Here is a 13,042-nt window from a genome sequence, read left to right as displayed (position 1 = left end):
TCATCCCATGCGTTCTTCACCCACCTCACAACCTCTTGCAGGCCACACTTCATGGAGTTTCCATTAAAATGTTCATTGAAGATTTGGGGACAGGAGCAGCAGCAAAAAGGTGGCAGCTAAGAGTGACGGTCCCTGCAGAAGTGATGAAGGCACCAAACTTCAGAAACCTTTTATTTCCCACGAGGGCACTGAGTGTGTGCCTGACAGCACTCATTGCCCTGGATTCTGAAGGTTTGCGTTAGGCACAACCATGTCCACTTGCTATCAAGTGTGGGTGTCATTTGCACGTTGTATGTCGTCATCTGCCAGTAAGTCTTGAGTTCATCTGTTTACAAAGCTGTCTGCCTCTCATCCAAAGGTGCTCACTTGGATATTTATAAATAATTACAATCTATATTAATGTAAATTTTACTTCTTTATAATTCAATATGTCCCTTGTGTGTTACAGTGGGGCCGATAATCTTAACTGGGGCTTATTTTCAGGGTGGAGCAGCCTGAAAAATCACACTAGATTTATTTTCTGGTTAGGTCTTATTTTCAAGGAAATACAGTACAAAATCTTTTTTTTTTCTTTTGTCTTTTTTTGAGACAGGGTCTCGCTATGCAGTTCAGGCTGGCCTTGAGCTCACTTTGTAGCCCAGGCTGGTTGAACTCACAAGGATCCTCCTGCCTCAGCCTCCAGAGTGCTAGGGTTACAGGCGTGAGCTACCGCGCCCGGCTCCAGTACGAAATCTTAAGAGCCAGCACTGTGACTCACTTGTAGACCTGGAAGACTGAAGTAGGTTTGGTGCTGACTGAAATCTGCGAAGCATTGTCTGCTGCTGGCTCTCAAGCACCCCTAGATCAGAACGCAGGGCCTGTGGGGCAGAGCACAGAGACCTGCCGCCTAATTCTCTCCTTCCTCCCTCCTCCTCTGCCTGCCTTCTTCCCTCGCCTCAGGCCTTCTCTGGGGTCCAGCCTGGAACCCTGCGGGTCCCTAAGCTCCTGCCGCTGGGCGAGGACACAGTGTTCTCCCTACCTCTCCTCCAGGCCACCAGGCAGAACTCACAGGAGCGCGGCCTGAGGGGCACACACTGTCTCTCTCTACCTCCCGCTTCACCTCCAAGGAGCAGACTTTTTCTTTCTTGTTTGTTTGTTTGTTTTTAACCAGAGACTTCCCACTGTACTACCTCCCTGGCTGCCTTTTTTTGTTTGTTTTTTGTAGTCGCTAAGTTGCCTGGCTGGGCTATGGCTTGAGATCTTCTGGGCCCCCAAGTGCTGAGATTGCATTCACCACTGTGCCCACCATATTTAAGATCATGAAATGGCTGGGCGTGGTGGTGCATGCCTGCAGTGGCAGCCCTCAGGAGGCTGAGACAGGAGGATCACTGAGAGTTCAAGGCCAGCCTGAACTATATAGCAAAAACCTGACTCAAAAAGCCTAATGATGATGATTATAATAATAGTAAGTAAGGCACTTTAAAATCAGGAAGCGGCAGACCTCATGGCTAAGCGTAGACTTGGATTTTTTTTTTTTTCTTTGATGTATGGCTCAGGACATGAACATCTGCACCTAAAATCTGGTTTGATACAAAGTCACATTCCTGGTACTCTCAGTGGGATTTCCTCATCTTCTCCAACTAAATGACTCGCACATAGGTAGCGTCACACACACGCGAGAACTTGTCAGCCCGCAGTGGGCCATATCCACGTGACGGTGGTCCCGCGTGCAAGTTGCCCGGGACGTCACCGCCACGCCAGCCTGCTCAGGGCCCGGGACGCTTGCGCCACCGTCGGCAGCTGCTCCGGTCCTGCAGCCGGGCACGCTGTGACCCCGCAGGGTTGCGCTGACCCCGGGGTCGGGGCAATCACGAAGCTCCCCGCCACTTGGGCGCCAAGTAAAGTGGGGGAGACCCTTCCTGTCTCGAGGCTGGTGGGGAAGCAGGAGGAGGTGGGGGTGGCAGAGCCCCGGCCCGGCCCGGCCCGGCCCGGGTGGAGGTTCTGGAGAGGTGCTGAGCAGCTGCTCCAGTCGCCGCTGCTGCAAGACAGTGTCGGGCCGGGGGCTCGGCGCCCCAGGGCGGCCCGGAGGAAGGGCCGAGCGCAGAGCCCGAGCGCGGAGACGGGCGGCGATGTCAGCCTTCCGGAGGCCGAGGCCAGGCGGCTGGTGCGCGGCTCGGCGGTGGGGCCGACCGAGGCCCGCCAGAGGAAGCCGCCGCGGGACGGCTGAGGCGGGCTGGGCGCAGAGGGCACCGCCCCAAGGCGGGCTTAGGTCGGTGCTGCTCTCCGGGGCCAGGAGTGGCCGAGGAAGGAGGGCTTTGCAGCCGCGAGGGGGCGTGGAGCGTGGGGCGTGAGCGTGGGGCGTGACGCCTGGCTCCCCCTCCGCGCGCGGCCAGGCCCGGCTGGGGAGCGCGCGGGGCGGCGGGGGTTGTGTAACCGTCCTGACTTTAGAGCGCGCTGCCCTCCTGGCCTCGCCGCCCCGGGAGGGACGGGGGATCAATCCCCTGTTCCGAGATCCGATCGCTTCATCCTCAGCCCTTTGAGCTGCGGCGGGGCGGGCGCGGTTCGGCCTGGGCCCGAGGAGCCGGGAGGTTGGCGCCGGCTCCGCGGCTTAGCGCCCCCCTCCCCCCAGGAGATCGCGGCCCGGGTTACCAAAAGGCTCAGTGGTCTTGAGAACTCGCCAGGCCGCCTGGGCTGTGGGACAGCTCAGAGTCCAAGCCGAGCTCCGCATCCTCTGCCGCGCGTGGGAAGCAGGCTCGGGGAGCAGGCTCCTGACCCCACCTGGCTCGGCGTCGCTGTGAGTGGTCTCCCCAGGGCCTGGCCACCGATGACTGCGGCCTTTTCTTGGGTCTCCAGGGCATCAGGAGCAGCCAGCACACATCAGCGTCCACCTTGTGGTCACCCCACAAGGGCTGTGTGACACCTCGAGAAAGGCTGCCAGCCTTGGGGTGGTGAGGTCCACTCCTAAAACCTGTCCTCTCAGCACTGGACACACAACTGTGTTTTGTTTTGTTGGTGTAAGTTAATACAACAAGAAAACTCATGCACAGCCTAATGATGACGACGTGTCATAACTTTAAGAGTTAAACTCAGTCCTTTGAAACTGATGTCCTCGTAGGAAAATATGAGTCATTTTTGAAATTCATGGAGCTAGTAACCAGATAGGGATAGAAAAGTTTCTGGGCATCCAGACAATGTAGGCACTAAACAACACTGTGCCTGTGTGGTAAGGGACAGGAAGCCAATGTGGAAATCATGGGGTCTGGTAGTAAGAGAGAGGTCACCAAGAAACCATCCTGACCACCAGGGAAGCGGCTGAGAGCTCCCCAGACCTGTTCATTCTCTCAAGCCAGGCGCTGGCAGAAGTCCACGGAGGCTGCTGCGCTGTGAAGTGGATCTGGGTTCCGGATGGCGGGCAGTGCTCCAAAGGCCTCTGCCTCCGGGGAGGCCTGGATGTTTGTATTTTTTGGCACAGGTACTCCTGGGATCCAGGCAACTGGGGGGATTAGGATGCTTATCAGGCCTGATTTAGAAGTGATTTTGGAGTTGCGAAAGTGCCTTCCCATTCTTTCTAGGGTCATTGTTGCCTCAGGGCCTTAATCCCACAAAAAATTTAGAAAGGAGATTTATGAAACAGAAATTCTTAGTTTAATCCAGGTCCCAGCCCACAATGGGAGAGTCTTTACAGATATTTCCTTTCTTGACATCACCTTGTTCTAGAAATACAAGGCCTGTGTCTTTATCTGAAATCTAACAGGTGATCATATGAGTATCATGTGTTCAAGTCTTTGTTTCTGTTAGGTTTTTTAGTGCAGTTGAGAGAGAAAAAGATTTTTTAAAAAGCCTTTATTGCGGGTGTGGGAGGGCTGCTAGAGACTGCAAGGACCCTTAAGAAGGGAGCAGGGGAGTGGCGTTTATGGAGCTGGGCTGACCGTGAAGTCTTGGGATTGGAGAGGGCTCAGGGCCTGTGCCAAAAGAGAGCAGGAGGTTTATTTCCAGAAGTAGAACGCAGAAGTTACTTTTGGAGAATATGCTGCAGGGCTTTGGGCCCAACTGGGTGCTGCCAAGTTGGGTGGATGCGGTGTTGGAGACAGCTAAGCCCGGGCTGGCAGAACCCATCAGCTTCTCTGCTTAATTCTGCCCAGCAAAGTACAGTCCCCTGGGTTCCCCCATGGTCCTCTCTAACTACCTGCCTGTCTCCATGGACACAGGAGGACAGATAGGGTGGAGGGAGGCTGGTGGGGACATGGTTCAATACTTATGTGAGGGGCCCAGCAATTCCCAGGGCTCCAGGTCTGCCTTTATTGATTCCCTTATTCTGAGCACCATGAGCAGCAGCTGGAAACTGCTGCTGACTGGGCAAGGACTCATGTCCCAAGGAGACAAATCGTTTTATTCTTATACCTCACCTCCATGATTTTTCTTGGGCCTTCAGCCTTATAGGAAATTAAGAGAAGCGCTTGCAACTTCCTATAAATTTATAACTACTCCAGAGTAAAAAGTTAAAAAAACAAAAGTATTTACTCTTAAGTGGGAGTGCACACAGACCCGGTGAGTGTCGCACGGAAGCTGGCCGTACTGGGAAGTACATGCCCCACGTACTCCGGCCACCCACTGGCCCCCAGGCTGGGTCCCTGCTCCTTTCAGCTGGTGCCAATCTGATAAGTGCAGGCTATGTCTTTCCTTGTTCATACTTATTTGGTGGTCAGTGGGAAAGAACACGGCATCCAACCCCAGACGGTGTCTGGCTTCCTGTCTGGTGCCCGTTTCCTGTGGGTCTTGTGGCTGGGAGCCCGGTGAGAGGCCTGCATCTGGCCCTGAGCTATCTGGATTTGTTTTCCTGCCTGCCATCCGTAGTGTGAATTTGAGGAAGGCCCTTACGTATGGAAAAGTGAGTTTATTAGTTTGGCCAAACTGCACAGAGACACCAATCTGTGGGCAGGCAGAACAAAAGCAGGAAGCGTGTGTCTGCTGTGTGGCCACATTGCCCAGAGAAACGCTGGACGACTGCGTCTGTGGAGACCCTCTTGCAGGGCCAGGGCGTCGGTGTCACCAGGGAGACGAGGAACAGCCGGGCAGGGAAGCCTAGTCTTCAGGGGCTGATGCCGGCCCTCGCTGGGTCTAGGGCTCTCGCGCACGGATTGGGGCTCATGGAAGCATCTGTGTGATGAACACCCCACTGGGCCACCCCTCCCTGCGCTGTGAGCAGCGGCTCTCACTGTTCATGCCCGACTCGCAGGCAGACCTCAGAGGTCTATCCTGTTTGTGTTAAAGCCCAGGATAACACACAGCAGAATAACAGCACCTGTCTTCTTTTTGCAGTCCTTAAGCTTGTTTGGCGCAGTCTGTTCCGCTGAGTTCACCACAGTGCAAGAATGGTGTTGGGACATCTGAGAGGCCACACCTGCACTCAGGGTCCTGTCTACTCGGGAAAGTGGGCAACAGTCCTGGAGGACCTGGAGGCCCATCCTTGTTAGGCAGGTAGCTAGCCAGCAGGCCTGAGGGATGAAGAGGGAAGGGGTCCAAAACAGCATTTGCTGCCACTTGAGAAATGCAAACTTAAGTATGTAATATACTTATTATCATTTCTTAGGACTCAGACCACTGGGACGCCCCTGCGTATCCGAGCTCATGGTTACGCGTAGTGCAGACGAGGTGTGTGGGAAGACTTCCCTGCCCGATTGTTCCTCCGTCTCCCTGGTGACACTGCCACCCTGGCCTTGCAAGAAGAAAGTTTCCACAGACTCAGATGTCTAGCATTTCTGGTATCTGGCCGCCAGGCCATCTAATTCCAGAGCAAGGCACTCAGTGCTCCTGGCTGCCAGAGCCCCAAGCTGGTAATTTCAGGGAAGGGGATGCCCTTTACAGACACCCCCGCCCCGTGCCGCCTTTGGCTGGGATGGGCTTAAATTAAGAACTTACCTTTGTGAACTTCTTACACAAAGCCCCCGAGGAATCTCTGACCAGCTACCAAGGACAGGAAGTTACTTTGCAACTCCAAGGTGAATGTTCATAAAAAATGTTCATAAACACTGTATCAACCCTGGTTTCCTGAGCTCAGAGTAGCTTCCTGGGCATAAAGGGATGTCCCAGTGCAGGCTCAGAGCACGGCCGCCTTCCCGCACCAGGCACAGGGCTCTCCAGCATTGCTTTACTGCAGAGTCCACTGAACTTCATCAAGGGCACGAAGAGCCCAGGGCCAAGGAGCGGCTGCATCAGGATGCGCTACTTCCCCTAATCCTGCCAGACTGTGCCTCGCCCACGTCCTCGCCACGCACCACGGGTCTAGGAGGGCCTGGGGTGTGTGTGGGCTCAGATGGCCCAGCGCCTGAGGGGTGTGTGGGTGCGGATGTGGTGTCCCCTGGCTCTGCACCACACTATTGGCTGGCCCGGAGTCCTTGCGCCTAGATATCTAGACCTGGCCTCTGCCAGGCATCGCCACTGCCATGCCTCTGAGGCTACCTGCCTCCTGCCTGCTCCTGCTCCTGCTGGCTGGCCTGGTGCAGCCGGACCCCAGGCCCAAAGCCATGAAGGTGGGTGCGCTCCAGAGAGGGGCTGCGGGGCTTCCTTCCCTCCTCAGTCTGCGCCTTCCTGCAGGATTCCCACTCTGCTTTCTGTGTCTTTGTCACCTGTCAGGGTGTCCGAGAGCCCTGAAGTAGAGATGGGGATTGACCTATCCTACCCACAGGGCAGGGGCCAGGTTTGCTGCCTCCAGCACAGAACAAAGTTTTCAGGGTGCATCTGCCAGTGGGAGGCTTAATAAGCAGAGATGGAAAGTGCTGGAAGGAGCCCGCGTGGCTGGAGCAGGGTGTGTCCTCCAGCTGGGCATGTCTGTGGGGCCTGGGGTGCAAACTGCGGCACTAGTGAGGACAGAAGGAGGGGTTCCACTGACGCATGCAGGCTGGGTTGGTGTTCCTAAGTTGCAGTTTTTGTCTCTTTCCCAGCTACCATATTTTTCCCATCCTGCCTCAATTTATGGGTCCCCAAGCCTTTCTTCTCTACTGTTCTTCTGGTAAACAAGCCAGCCTTAAGCTGAGCATGCATAGTTCCCCGAAGGGCGTGTGTATGACACACATACCCTCTTGACCTGCTCCCTTTCCACTGAGCAGCAGCCCCAGACGCCCCGCAGCCAGGTCAGCACCAGGAGCATCCCCTCTGGCTTTGGGAGTGGGGAAGTGAGGCTGGGAAGACAGGCTGAGTCTCCACAGACCTGTCAGCTCGGGCTGAGGACAGGCTTCTTGGTTCTCTTGGTCTGCTGACCCCTGCCTGCACAGGCTTCAGGGTTAAATAATGGTTGCCAGAATAACATGAAACACTTGGAAAGACAAGGCAAGGAGGACTTAACACAACTGGGCCTCCCGCCAGCTATCCTAGAGTCTGGCCTTCGTCCTGTTCAGTTTATGACTCAGGTCACATATCCATTAAACGTCCTGGGAAGGGTGTCCTAGGGGGAATGGAATCAGGACAGCTCTCTCCTCCGGGGCCCACCCACCTCTCCTGTGCCATATAACAATGAATTTGCCATCTGTCCGCCTTCCTCCACTACCGGTGATGGTGCTGGCCTCTCACATGCCGTGTCCAGAACAACATCTGTTACTTATGCGTAATGATCTCTGGCTTTTGGAGGGAGCAACAAATATTAAGCATGTAATACATTCTGCAGCGGGCAGCTCTGTTATGATCTTTGGCCCACTCTAAAGCTGGCTCTGTAGTTTTGGAATTGGCACAGTTTTCATGTTTGCTGGTGCCATTTCACTGGGCCCGGAGACTCTGGACTTGGAATCTGCATGGAGAGAGCTGTGTCTGCATGGGCCCCTGGTCCTCTTCCTAAATGCACACACATCTCCATGTGCCCAGACCCTGACGCAGAGCTGTATCTGGTGGTGCTGGTGCGGAGTAGCAGCAGGAACCAGGAGAAGCTGGACTGAGCAGAAGGAATTTCAGGTTCTGGGTCCCGCTAAGGACTTGCTTCTTGGTTCTCAGTGTGATTTTCTCTGCAAGCAGTGAGAAAACAAGCAAGTACAAAAAAGGCAAATTCTTAAAAATGTTTAACTTGGACCCAGGCACCATGGAGACATGGTGCTTTCCTGGCATGCGTCAGGGTCCAGGCACATGGAGATGTGTGTGCATTTAGGAAGAGAACCAGGAGCCCATGGAGAGAACACTTTCTCCCTGCAAGGAGGGACGGGACAGCTACAGTCTGTATGACAGTGATAGGATCAGCGGGAGTTAGGGTTGAAAGCAGGTGGATTTTGAATTACTTCTTTTCTGGGTGGGGACAAGTGGGTCTGTCTAAAACCCTTTGTGGTTTTCAGCACAACAGCAAGGGACTCCGAGCACAGCTGCATTTCACTGCATTTCTAAGAAGTCAAGTGAAGTCTTTAGGTCTGGACCTTCCTGATCAAAGAACGGCCTTGTCTGTCTTCCGGCTGGTTCTGCTGCCTCTTTCTCCTGAGATGGTCTGGTGTGTGGCTTCTCACCGTTCCTCTTTACACTGCTCATATCTGGGAGCAGTCTCAGCTTGCCAGCTCAGGGAAGGGGCAGCTTGAGCTGGTGGGCACGGTGACCTTGGGGAGCACAGGTCCCACAAGGGTGGAGACAAGAGGCATGGGACGGGGCCTGCTGGAGGAGGAATCTAGCAGAGAACCTCACTGTGAATTTGGGGTAGAACTTAGTTTTCATTCTGATATCGCTCAGTTGTGTCAGGATGCTTGAGAAGGAACAGGAGACAGTGCTGATGACAGAGGAGCACCCCAGACACCTAAAGACAGCTGTGTGGGATGGCTCGGATGCTGCTAGACACAGTGATCAACTGGCAGATTCTGGGGCTGGCTGTGCCCTTTGTGGCGTGATATGAATCTGGGGCTTCACAAGGTTGGCATCCATGACAGAGGAGGAGGAAAGACATCAGACTCCAGGGTGTGATGCTTGGAGGACTGCCCAGGTCCCGACAGGCATCGAGATGAATAGCTGTATTTTACTGGGGAGAAATGGTCCTGGGGAAGAGCTGCCGTGCTCACTGAGGCATTGAACAGCCACACTGGTGCCTGACACTGTCATGGGGTAAGAAGTCAGACGGCCCGGGAAACAGAGGCAGCAAGGCTAATGTGGTGCTTGGCCAACCAGACCACGCCTTCCTGCAGATGCCAGGCAGGTGGATTCAATCCAGACACCAGCCTCCCCGTCACAGAAGCCCTCAGTCCCCCCACCCCACCGCCCTGCATACCTACACACCTCCTATTCCAGGAAAAAGGAAAGAGACATGGCAGCTCTTTGCTCAACAACCCCTTAGATTTGAAGTGCAAATCCTAGATTTTGTTCTCACCTTTGACCGCTTAGATGAGGTAGCTGTGCTCTGAGTCCCTTGCTGTTGAGTCCTCTGGGAGATCACGCGGGCACCAGGACCGTAGCCACTGATGCTCCCGCCCTGAACCGTCTTCCAGATGGACTGCTTCAAAGACGTGGATGACACCATCTTCAACTATGAGGCTGTCACCCTCGGCAGGAAGGAGCTTGTCCACTTCTCCCAGTTCGCGGGCAAGCTCATCCTGGTCGTCAACGTGGCCACCTACTGCGGCCTCACCTCGCAGTACCCGGGTAAGGTCAGACCTTGAGTCCCTGGGACTGTGCTCCAGGTGGCCGTGCCCCGGGCCATCCCTGGAAATCCGCTCACGGCATCCACGAAAAACACGCAGAGTCCAGAGGTCAGGTCACACAGAGCCCGAACCAGGGGGACTGGCTTCAGACACGGGGGAGGCACCAGACTGAGGGCTGCACACCTGAAGACAGGAATTTCTGATTACCTGGTGCCTTCTGATTAATCTGGTGCTTCTGATTACCTTGTGCTTAGCAGAAGTGATGCACTGACAGGCTCAAAATTCAGAAGGCCAGGGCTGGGGATTTAGTTCAGGTGCCTGCTTGGCAAGTGCAGGGTTGTGAGTTTGATTCCCAGTGCAAAAAAAAAATAGTTCAGAGAAACTAAAAGACTTGGAGTGCAAAATCTTTCCACCTCCAGACTTTCCTTTCATACAACAGGTATCATCATGCTCATAAAGTCGCAATTTTTCTGCCTGCTCTCCCTGTTCGTGACATACTGTAAGCACAATCTGCTCTTGTTTTTGAGTGAACAGTTTTGAGTTCAGTCTGTTTCCTCGTTTTTAAAGACTGACTCATACTCACTGGCCCATTAATAATCTGTCTGCGATCCGAGGAGCTGCTACAGGTTTCAGCACACTCACAGCAGATGGGGAACTGAGGCCCCCAGTTCTGCCCCTGCTCTGCAGGGAGGGGTGACCCACAGGCCCAGGACAGGAGCAGGTACAGGTGGTTCCAAGGATCACATGGAGACCGCAAGCAGCCTCTGATGTTTCCAGAGAAGCACAGAAGTGCAGCCGGCTGGGCTGAGGCCATGCTTGGTGGGTGACCAAGCAGGTGTCCATCTTTGTCAGGCTTCCTGGGGGGAGGCAGTGGCTGAAGCTGCTGTGTTGGTTCACAGTCAAGGCCTCCCAGGTGGATGCAGTTTTGAGGCCCACAGGGGCCCGGCTGGCAGCCTTGGCTTTTCCCTGCCTGTGCTGTGTGCTGTGCGCCTGGCAGGAGCTTTGTGCCCCAGCCCCACTCCAATCCCTAACAGAACCAACTGGGGCGAGTGTCTCGTAGGGCGGGTCAACCTGGCTTTCCCACAGGTGACGGGTCCATCCTTGAGGAAGTGCACAGGAGCCACTCTGTCTCAGGGAGGGGGCACAACTGTCTCCCACCCCGGGGAAGGGCCTCAGTGACTGATGTGCTCCATGGGTGGGAGAGCCGCTGGGCACCTGCAGTGGCACTGCAGTGCGCAGGCTTTTGTCCCTTCCGGGGCCTCTGTCCTCTGGCGTGAGCCAGGTCTTCCTCCTTAGAGCAGGGTCACTAAGCCAAGCCAGCGCCTGTGATTTTCCTACTGCAGAACTGAATGCCCTCCAGGAGGAGCTCAAGCCCTTTGGCCTGGTGGTGCTGGGCTTTCCCTGCAACCAGTTCGGAAAGCAGGAACCCGGAGACAACAGTGAAATCCTTCCTGGGCTCAAGTGAGTGGCCCCTGAGCCAGCGCCCTGCCTGCCTGCCCTGGCCTCAGGGTGGGCCAAGGGTGGGGCAGCTGCGAGTGGACCCCTTAGGGAGGGCTGTGGGCAGAGGGGGCAGGGATGTTGGACAGAAACTCGAGGAGGGGTCGAGGCCCGCAGTGACCCAGTCCTGCCGCCTACCTTCTCTGTCCACGACGCTCTGTCACCTGCGCGCCTCTGTGTTGCGGCACCTGTCACAGGCACGTGCGTCCAGGGGGAGGATTCGTCCCCAATTTCCAGCTTTTCGAGAAAGGGGATGTGAATGGTGAAAACGAACAGAAAATCTTCACCTTCTTGAAGGTGAGTGACTCCCTAGCAGGCCTCCTGTACGGATTGTTCTTAGTGCAGAGCTGGCATGGGGGAAGCGACCTGGGTGGCACCAGGAGTGGCATTTTGGATTCCGCCCCTGCGACCCTGGGCCCTGCTCTGTGGGATGAAGGGAAGGGGGGCAGCTGTCCCGGTGGACGCTCTTGCGCACTGGGGACGTCGAGGAACCTCTGCGACCTTAGCAGGCTGAAAGGCGACACAGCTCCCGCCCTCGAGGTCAGCACAGCAGGGTGGCACGATGTAGCGGCACCGACACAAACCCTGACCTGCGGACTAGAGCACAGCGGGGCTGAAAGGACCCCGAGGGGCGCAGGGGCAGCTGCTCCTCAGTGCAGCCGCGGGTGGGGACTGGGCACTGTCGAGGATTGGTAAAATCTACAGAAAACAGCCGTCCTAAGCAAACGGCTGTTGCCTGGGGGTTGTGAGCGGCTTGCCCCTTTCGCTTAGGACGCTCCCGTCACAGTTAAGCGGTGAAGCGCCGCCCCAGCGGGCACTGAAATGCTCCTGGCCCGTCGGGCCTCAGGCTGTGTGTCAGTGTTCACTTTGCAGCAAAGGAGACGCAGAGGCCGCGGGCCGACTGTGTGCGGCCCTGCTGACCCCTCCGGGCTCTTGGCAGTCGGCCTGACGGGGACCGGGGAGGACTTTCGGGTCAGGGGACGCAGGAAAGCGACCCGCACCTAGTGGCTGCCGCTGAGGACGGTGGGTCCCCGGCGGCAGAAGCGACGCCCTTTCCTGCCCTGCCCAGCGCTCCTGTCCTCACCCGTCCGAGCTCGTGGGCTCGCTGAGACGCGTCTCCTGGGACCCCATCCGAGTGCACGACATCCGCTGGAACTTCGAGAAGTTCCTGGTGGGGCCGGACGGGGTCCCCGTGGCGCGCTGGTTCCACCAGGCCCCGGTGAGCGCGGTGAGGGAGGACATCCTGGCCTACCTGAAGCGGCCGCCCCGGGCGCGGGGGGTCTGAGGCCTGCCCGCCCGGCCCGCGCCCCTCCCCACGCTGACGCCCCAGCTGTCCCCGCTCCGCCCGCTGAGCCGGGCGTGCATGGGCGCGGTGAGCAGTGAAAGGCGGCGAACCCCGCGCCCCGGCGTCCGCGCCGGGCTTCCCGGTCCTCCCCGCCGTCTGGGGGCGCCGCCTCCCCCGCCCCGCCCCCGACCGCACGGCCCCACCTGCCGGCCCGGAGCAGCCGCGCTGCCGCCCCCGGCGCTGCGGACCCCCGGCTCCGGGTGCCTCCTGAAGGACGGGGTCCCCCTCGCCCGGTGCCCCGCCTCGCAGCCTCCCCCCAATAAAATGTGTTCGCAGCACCGCAGAGCTCGGGGCGCCTTTCAGTCCCCGCGTCCGCTCACGCCGGCCGGCGCCCGGCGACGCCCTCGGGGTCCCGCCCCGCGCGGTCGGAACGGCGCCCCGCTGCGCCCCCACGGCGGCCGCTTCTCTCCCGGCCGCCCGGGAGGCCGAGGCAGGGAAGCGCTCACTCGGGGCGGCGTCCCGGAGCCCCCGCCGCGAGCGCCGCGGAACCCGCCGGGAGGAGCCGTCGGCGCCTGAGGCCGCAGCTCGGTCCGGTGCCCAGGGCTTGGGGCGCCCCGGAGGCGGGCGGCGGCTCGCGGGGAGGAGGCGGGTGCGCCGGGGCCCGAGGTGCTGAGTCCCGCGGGGCCCC

General features: G+C 57.5%; 1 protein-coding gene across 4 annotated transcripts; it reads left to right on the top strand.

Annotated features, from left to right (window-relative positions):
• The first annotated feature begins 1,538 nt into the window (after positions 1-1,538).
• LOC100717332 (epididymal secretory glutathione peroxidase) lies at positions 1,539-12,692 on the top strand. Of its 4 annotated transcripts, XM_063259752.1 has the most exons (7): positions 1,556-2,773; positions 5,299-5,457; positions 5,570-6,509; positions 9,420-9,573; positions 10,916-11,033; positions 11,267-11,366; positions 12,139-12,692. In XM_063259752.1, exons 3-7 carry the CDS (start codon positions 6,423-6,425, stop codon positions 12,352-12,354), a joined length of 675 nt encoding a protein of 224 aa, XP_063115822.1. In that variant the 5' UTR covers positions 1,556-2,773; positions 5,299-5,457; positions 5,570-6,422; the 3' UTR covers positions 12,355-12,692. The 4 variants fall into 4 exon arrangements, with proteins under 4 accessions (XP_063115820.1, XP_063115821.1, XP_063115822.1 ...); XM_063259750.1 differs by having other exon boundaries at positions 1,539-2,773; positions 11,267-12,311; XM_063259751.1 differs by having other exon boundaries at positions 1,541-2,773; positions 5,570-5,631; positions 11,267-12,311.
• Positions 12,693-13,042: the final 350 nt, after the last annotated feature.

Source organism: Cavia porcellus, unplaced genomic scaffold (assembly GCF_034190915.1).
Source record: "Cavia porcellus strain 051 isolate PalLab524CR breed Dunkin Hartley unplaced genomic scaffold, mCavPor4.1 scaffold_13, whole genome shotgun sequence".
Taxonomy (NCBI): Eukaryota; Metazoa; Chordata; class Mammalia; order Rodentia; family Caviidae; genus Cavia; species Cavia porcellus.
The sequence above is the reverse complement of the archived record's forward strand: the minus strand, read 5'-3'. Positions and strand labels throughout refer to the sequence as shown.